Genomic DNA, 8,423 nt, shown 5'->3' on the forward strand with positions numbered 1-8,423 from the left:
CTTAGAATCAGATCACTTGGCCCTTTCTTTTCTTTGCACCTCCCAGTTCAAAATACTTGCATCTCTCATTAGCCAGTATCTTCTTTGATTGCAGTTGGGCTCAACACACTCCGGTCTCAGCACAGCCTCTTTTGAGTTTTAGCCCTGGACATACAAAAGTATCCTTGCCCATTTTGTCCTGTGTCACTTTGTGGGGTCAGAGCTTGCCACATTTCTTGCAAAACATCCGGCAGGTAGTTCACCATGTTGGCGGAAGCAATATTGGCACAGAAATAAAGCTTAAATTTTCTTAAAAAGAACAAAACCTCACACTGCTAGGTCACAGGTGCCTTTTAAAAACAAAACGTCAGCTCCAAAGCCACAGAGAAACCCTGTCTCGAAAAACCAAAAAAAACAAAAAAACAATAAAAACAAAACGTCAATGAAGAACAACAGTCTAGTGAACACATCTGGTTTCAGACTGTAGATAAATGAGTTTGGGCAAATTATTCATCTCTGAGCCTCACTTTTCAGTATCTATAAAACCAGGTTATGAATATCCTACATAGGGCATAGGATGATGTAGTATAGTGTTAGAATACTTGCCTGGCATGTACCAAGGCCCTGGGTTCAATCCCCAGTAATGCCCCCGCTCCCCCAGAAAAAGGATTGTGTGTGGTTGTTTAGACTTAGAGTCATTCTTGGGGTTGGAGATCTACTGGCAAATGCATTTGATGATGGTCTATAAACTGGGAGGCTGTGTACAGAGGTTCACCAAGAGAGTACCACAGAAAGAGATGTGTGCTTCTGTTTCCTGATCACCTAGTGATGTCTCTGAGACTCTGCTCGATAAGTGCCTCTATAGCAACCACTCTCCTCATCCTGACATCTTGATACGGACCTCCGGAGAAGTGCGGCTGAGTGACTTCTTACTCTGGCAGGTGGGTCGTTTTGGAGCATGTTATTTGGGTGTTAGACTGAACCCAAGAACCGTACCCAAACCCTGAATGAGAGTGATTCATTCATATTGAGCACCATTGTGTGAGCAGGGCCAGAGGGCTAACATCTAGACCAATCCCTGTAGGCTGCACTTGGTAGCATGTACTTTTCTTTCCTTACCTGAAGCTGGGCATATGATGTGGTTCTTGCTCTCTGACATTCAGGACTTTTGTCCTAAGGAGAAAACAAAGCCATCCTACCCTAATGGAAGCTTCATATATGCTCCTTTTCAAGGAATGGGCCCTTGAAACCTTGGTTGACCTGGCAGTCACTCTGGCACGGCAAGAAACTTACCTTTCTGTTAGTAGTCTCCTCTTCAGGACATGGGCTACATCTCTGCAGGCCTATTTCCTGAGACTTAACTCTACATCCAGACTCTCAGGATTACTGCTGTCTTTTTGCTCAGTTATCCCAGCATAGGTAGTTATCCCAGCATAGGTAGTTATCCCAGCATAGGTAGTTATCCCAGCATAGGTAGTTATCCCAGCATAGGTAGTTATCCCAGCATAGGTAATCCCTAAAAATTCGCATTCAGTTAGGACTGTTGGTTGTTTAAGAATCTCTGCATTATGGCGCACACCTTTAATCCCACCACTAGGAAGAGAGAGGCAGGCGGATCTCTGAGTTTGAGGTCAGCCTGGTCTACAGAAGGAGTTTCAGGACAGCCAGGGCTACAAAGAATGATCCTGTCTCAAAAAAAAAAGCAAAAACTAAAAAAACAAAAAGAAAAGAAAGAAGGAAAGGTTAAGAGAGACAGCTTAGAAATATGAAATATCTCATGTGTCAAAGTCCAGAAATTTTAATGGATTGATCTTTTAAAAGTGAGGGGCTAAGAAGATAGTGCATTTGATAATCCTTGGTGAGTAAGCATGACAACCTGAATTTGAGCCTGCACCCTTAAAAAAGCCTGCTGCGATGGAGCACACTCAAAATTCTAGTGCTCGGAAAGTGAAGACAAGGAGCCCTGGAGCCCTGGCCAGCCAGTCTGCAAGGCCCTATCCCAGAGAAAGAGCCCATGTCTGAGGAACAATAGCCAAGATTGACCTCTAACCTCCACACACAGACACACACAAACTGACAGCTAGCTACTGGAAATGCCTTTGTTTAGTCTTTGGGTAGCTTTAAGGAGATGCAGTGTACCTAATGGTTCTGTAGCCCTTTACTCAGATCACATTGTAAGAGTTTACACTGAGCTGAGATTTAAGAAACTGCAGTGGGGCTAGATACGTAGCTCATTGTTACACTGCTTTCCGAGCATTCTCAGTGCCCTGATTTGATCCCTGAAACTTTTGGGGGAGGACAAAACGGAAGAGAGAGGAAAGGAATTAGAAGATGGAAAAGAAAAACACAGAGAGTCATACTGGCAAGATTAGGACTTACCTGATGAAACAATCCCAAGTCTTTAAAAAGGAGATTTAGCAGTGGACAGTGATCTACAAAAGCTGACTGTCTGCTCAGAAAAGTTGCTCGAGTTCCTCCTCTGCTGGAAGTGTTGCTGTGATGAACTCAGCAGTGGTTGCTGCTCTCTGCAGATAGGAAACTGTTGGACGAGTCTGGACTCTGAGCAAGTCATCGCAGCCCTAGGGAGGAGGAGACACTTGAGCCTGTCTGTTCCACAGCGAGACTTGTCTCACAGCTAAAAACAAAATCAAAGGCACTTTCTCAGACAGGTGGTCCTTTAATCCCAGCACTCAGGAGGCAGAGGCAGGTGGATCACTATGAGTTTGAGGCCAGCCTGGTCTACAGAGCAAGTTCCAGGACAGCCAAGGCTACACAGAGAAACCCTGTGTGTGTGTTTGGGGGGAAGGGTGTATGTATTCCAGAGAAAGTACTTGGTGTCTTGGTAGCAGCTATTGGGAAGGTGCCATTGGTCTAGAATAGCAAACACGTTATCCCCTGTGAGGCATTTGGTTGTAGACAGTAAGCCTTGGCTGTCAGGAGTATTTGGGACTGGGGATAGCTCAACTGTAGTAATGATAGTTTATGTTTCTGCTGTCTGAGCTTTCCTTCATGCACATTTAATCTTCATAGTTCATAAAACCAGGCTCGTGGTGTTTCCTTTACACCTGAAGCTAAGTCCCAGAGAGGTTAAATAACTCAATCAGTTCAGTGGTAATGGTAGATCCAGGCTGTTTGGCTCCAGAACCCCTGGGCTTAAACATGGTATCACACTGTTGCTACTTAAAATAACAAGAGCAGCTACCATTTGTTCTGGCTGACTTTATCAGATTGCATGCATCTCAGATGACCTTCACGAGCCAATACCACAATCCAGATGCTATTTCATAGTCCTAAAATTGGCTTTTAGGGACGTGCTGGGGCTGGTGTAGTAGCCTAGACCTCAGGCTGCAGGCGGATCAGTGTGGGTTCCAGGACAGCCTGAATTCTACATGATGAGTTCCAGTCTAGCCATTGCTGCACAGTGAGAAAAACAGGAAAAGACCTGGTATAAACATTTACCTAATCTGGTTCTGCCTTGCCACAGGCAGGTGATCTCATTGCCTCATGGTCCTTTTTCCAACAGTGAGGGAAATGGGCTGACGGCAGAAACATCCAGGCCTCTGGAAAGCCCGGCAGTGCAGTTTTGTGCTCTGACTAACTCCTACTCCTTATTTTTACCAGACTTCTCATTCCTGCCTGGTGTTCCAGCCGGTTCTGTGGCCAGAATACACATTTTGGAACCTCTGTGAGGCAATCCTGCAGTTTCAGATGAACCATAGTGCACTTCAGGTATGAGTCGGGCAGATTGGGATGGACGAGGTTGGCCGTGACAGACCCACCTTGTGCTATACCTTGCTATGTACTTCTTTTTAAAAAGGTTTTATTGTGTTTGTTTATTTGTACATATGTTTGTGTGCATAGATTTTTCCATAATTAATGTATGCCTGTGTGTGTGGAGGACAGCCTTTGGGAGTGTGTGTGTGTGTGTGTGTGTAGGACAGCCCTTGGGGGTTGGTTCTCTCCTTTGTGGGTCTCACGGATTGAACTCAGGTTGTCAGGCTTGATGACAAGTGCCTTTACCCACTGAGCAATCTTTCCAGCCTACCAAACATTTCTTGCACACAAGAACACCCATGCACAAAGGGTTCACACACCAGGCTCTCGTGTTGCAGTCCTACAGTTTGAATGCCCAGAAGCCTCTGTTATCTCAGGTTTCTCAGTGCTTTGCACATGGTTTGTAGAGGAGTTGCCACAGGTTTCGTCTTCTGCATAAATGTTTATTGAGTCTCAAGTATGAATTAGGCAGGTTGTTAGGCACAGGGGTACCAGCAGCTGCCCAGCCAGACAAGATCTCTGCCCTCGTGGAGCTTACATTTGTAGTTGAATAGACAGACAGTAAACAAGCAAACAAAAGTAAGGAAATTCAGCTGTAGTGAGGCAATAAGGAATACACAGCGTGATGATGGAGTGTCACGAAAGGGGGCAGGGCCTGCCTGAGCTGTGCAGTTCAGTCCTGGAGTGCTCAGAGGGAAGACGGGGAACAAGCCACAGTCAGTCAGGCCTCTAAATCACACAGAGCTAGGTGGGTGGAAGTAACACAACCAGAGGACTTAGGGGATAGACAGAATCTGATAGGACATTTGGGCAAAAAAAATATAAATAAATTAATTAAATAAATAAATAAACCTGTGGCGCATACCTTTAATCCCAGCACTCGGGAGGCAGAGGCAGGCGGATCTCTGTGAGTTCAAGGCCAGTCTGGTCTATAAGAACTAGTTCCAGGACAGGCATCAAAGCTACAGAGAAACCTTGTCTTGGCGGTGGGGACACAAAACCACAAGAGACTTTGAGGGGCCAGAGGTTGAGACGAAGCCCCTTTGATGCTGGAGAGTGAATCCAGATCTTCATGTTACTAGGCAAGCACTGGACCAACTGAGCTGCTTCTCCACCCTACATCTGCTTTTTGTTCTTCCAATTTATTTTTACTATCTTTAATAATGGTTGGGTACACACACATGAGTGCAGTTACCCAGAGGCCAGAGGTGTCATCCTCGGCAGCTGGTGTTACAGGTGGCTGTGACCTGCCTGCCCTCTGCGTGCTGGGACCCAAACTCAAGAAGAGCAGAGCACGCTTTCAACCACTGAGCCGTTCCTCCTTCCCTTTTATTATTAATTTATATATATATATTTTTGTTTTGTTTTGTTTTTTGTTTTTTTTTTTGTTTGTTTGTTTTTTCGAGACAGGGTTTCTCTGTGGTTTTGGAGCCTGTCCTGGAACTAGCTCTTGTAGACCAGGCTGGTCTCGAACTCACAGAGATCCGCCTGCCTCTGCCTCCCAAGTGCTGGGATTAAAGGCCTGCGCCACCACCGCCCCTAATTTTTATATTTTATTTATGGACTGGAATAATGGTTTGGAAGCTTAGGGCACTTGTTGCAGAGCACCCACACGGAGGCACATAGCCATCCTTGACCCCAGTTTCAGGGATCCAGGGCCCTCTGCAGACCTCCGAGGGCACCAAGCTTACACAAAGTGCACAGACACACATGTAAGTAACACTCTTACACATAAAATAAGTCTTCAAAAAACTTTCTTTCTCATCTGTACTTGTTTCTTAAAAAAAAAAAAAAATTTAATTAAGTTGGGTGTGGTGTGGTGGTGCACGCCTTTAATCCCAGTAGTGGAGGCAGAGGGTCTCTGAGTTCAATGCCAGCCTGGTCCACAGCTTGAGTTTCAGGACAGTCAAGGCTACATAGAGAAACCCTGTCTTGAAAAAGAAAAAGACCCCCTCCAAATAAATAGATAAACAAATTTTTAGTGTGTATGAGTGTTTTGCCTGTATGTGTATGTAAATGTACACTGTGGGGGGTTGTTGTTTCTGGTTTTTTAGGAGGGCAAAGGAGTACTTTTTTTTTAAAGATTTATTTAATTATTATGTATACATATACAGTATTCTTGGTATTCTGTCTGCAGGCCAGAAGAGGGCACCAGATCTCATTACAGATGGTTGTGAGCCACCATGTGGTTGCTGGGAATTGAACTCAGGACCTCTGGAAGAGCAGGCAGTGCTCTTAACCACTGAGCCATCTCTCCAGCCCCCAAGGGAGGGTATTTTTGAGATGGGGTTTCTTTCTGTTTTTCTGGCTGTCCTGGAACTCATGTAGACCAGACTGGCCTTTCTCTGCCTCCCTAGTACTGGGATTAAAGGTGTGCATCACCACTGCCTGGAGTGATTTTTTTTTTATTTACTTATTTATTATGTATACAATATTCTGTCTGTGTGTATGTCTGCAGGCCAGAAGAGGGCACCAGATCTCATTACAGATGGTTGTAACCCACCATGTGGATGCTGGGAATTGAACTCAGGACCTCTGGAAGAGCAGGCAATGCTCTTAACCACTGAGCCGTCTCTCCAGCCCAGATTTTTTTTTTTTTAAGATGTTTTTACTGAGCTCTCCCTGTCTGTCCTTTATAAGTGTTCTGAACCCCAGGCTCTGGTAAAGTGATGAAGAACTCAGAGCTTTGCTCCATCTTATTATCTGTGTCTCCTGAGGGTGGAGGGGCAGAGAGGGTCAGCACCGTTCCTCAGAGTGACCTCCCTTAGAGTCTTGGCCCGAGATTGCCTCCGACCTGTATAAAAGTTTCTCTGAGAATCAGTGTTCTTGAGATGGAGGCAATGCCCGCTAGGAGTCATCCCCAGCTACATAACACATTTGAGATTCTGTCTCAAAGAATGTTTCCTTGATTGTTGTTATATAGGACATTACATACGCTCATGAGAGACGCTGACCTTTAGGACTTCCGTCCCCTGGCATGGTTGTACACACCTGCTACCCCGGACCAGGGAGTCAGGGGCAGGAAGACTGCCATGTGTTTAAGGTAGCCTGGGCTAAGTTGTAAAAGTTGGTCTCAAAAAACTCCAAAAACAAGCAAACAAAAAGTAAAGAAAAAACGGTGGGGGATCTAAAGAGATATATCATTCAGCTGGTAAAGGACCCAGACTGGATGGCTGACAACTGTCTACAGCTCCAGCCCCAGGGAGAGCGGATGCTTGTGGCCTCCATGGACACCTGCACTTAACGTGCGCATAACCAGGCACACACGTGTACATAACTAAAAACAATCTGGGTGTCGTAGCTTGTGTTTATAATCTAAGTGTGGAGAGGTGGAGACAGGCAAAACCCTGGGATTATCAGCCATTGTAGCCTTAATAAGTGTCAAGCTAGTGTGAGACGCTGTCTTAAAAACAAGGCAGAGCAGGCAAGTTCAAGAAGAAAAAGGAAAGAGAAGGGAAAATAAGGACTTTGGTAAACTTGAGGATTTTTTTTTCCTTTTTTTTTTTTTGAAGTAAGGCTAATAGCTCTGGCTAGCATGGTGTTTACTGTGTAGCCTAGAACAGCCTTGAACTTACAGCAGTCCTGCTTGGGTCTCCTCTGGGATGGGATTTTAGGTGTGTGCTGGAATTGCCAGTGTGTCCTACTCGCTTGGATTTTCTGAGGACAAATAACTGAGAAGAGCCCAAGCCCTCTGATATTGGGAGAGTAGCTCCAGACACATGAGTGTGCCTAGGAGGCATCTAGAATATGGCTTTCCCAGGAACCATATCTATCCGTAGGTACAAGAACTACTCCCCATCCTCTCTTGAAACCATGTTGGGCCAGTGTGGTGGTGCAGCCTTTAATCCCAGCACTGGAGGCAGAGGCAGGCGGATCTCTGTGAGTTTGAGGCCAGCCTGGTCTATGTAGTGAGTGCGAGGAAAGCCCAGGTTATATTGAGAGCCATCTCAATTGTTTTGTTTTGCTTATTTTTTTTTTAAGAAACTTAAAAAGCCACTTTTGATAAACCAACAAAATTTCAGACAGCTGTTTATGTATGACATAAACTGAGTCCCTTTGTGTCTGAGCCTCAGTATCCTTGTCTGTGAAATGAGGAAAGCAGCCTAGCGTCTCTCCCCTTGTCATGGTGGGTGCCTGAGTCCTACACACGCTCAGGCTTGGTTGGCTTTGGCTCCTGCTTTATTTACTTCTGGCCCTATGCTGTGGCTGCCATCTAGAGGAGCCCTGAGCCTGCAGGCATATCTGCCTTTCCTCCCTCCGTGGCTGTTTCCTGGGGACAGGACAGCAGATAATTCTTCTTTTTTTTTTTTTCAGTTAAAACATCTTTATTTTTGCAATTATCATTCGACAGCAGATAATTCTAAGTGAGGTATTCTTTTTTTTTAAAGATTTATTTATTTATTATGTATACAACATTCCTTCTACGTGTGCTTGCAGGCCAGAAGAGGGCACCAGATCCCATTATAGATGGCTGTGAGCCACCATGGTTGCTGGGAATTGAACTCAGGACCTCTGGAAGAGCAGCCAGTGCTCTTAACCGCTGAGCCATCTCTCCAGCCCTAAGTGAGGTATTCTTTATCTCGTTTTTCTTGAGTCAGCCCATGGAGGTGGACGCTGTCGTTCCCATTTCCCAGATAAAGACAAACTTTTTTTTTTTTTTTTTGGTTTTT

The 8,423-nt window shown here is 45.2% G+C and overlaps 1 protein-coding gene across 2 annotated transcripts in view; it reads left to right on the top strand.

Annotated features, from left to right (window-relative positions):
* Positions 1–8,423, top strand: part of Dhdds (dehydrodolichyl diphosphate synthase subunit) — a 28,954-nt gene that overhangs the window by 14,146 nt on the left and 6,385 nt on the right. For both annotated transcript variants that reach the window (XM_005353086.3, XM_005353085.3), the window contains exons 7-8: positions 806–920; positions 3,601–3,708. In XM_005353086.3, coding sequence (XP_005353143.1) covers positions 806–920; positions 3,601–3,708 — 223 coding nt within the window. The remainder of the gene's footprint in view (positions 1–805; positions 921–3,600; positions 3,709–8,423) is intronic.

This window comes from Microtus ochrogaster, chromosome 10 (assembly GCF_000317375.1).
Source record: "Microtus ochrogaster isolate Prairie Vole_2 chromosome 10, MicOch1.0, whole genome shotgun sequence".
Lineage (NCBI taxonomy): Eukaryota > Metazoa > Chordata > Mammalia > Rodentia > Cricetidae > Microtus > Microtus ochrogaster.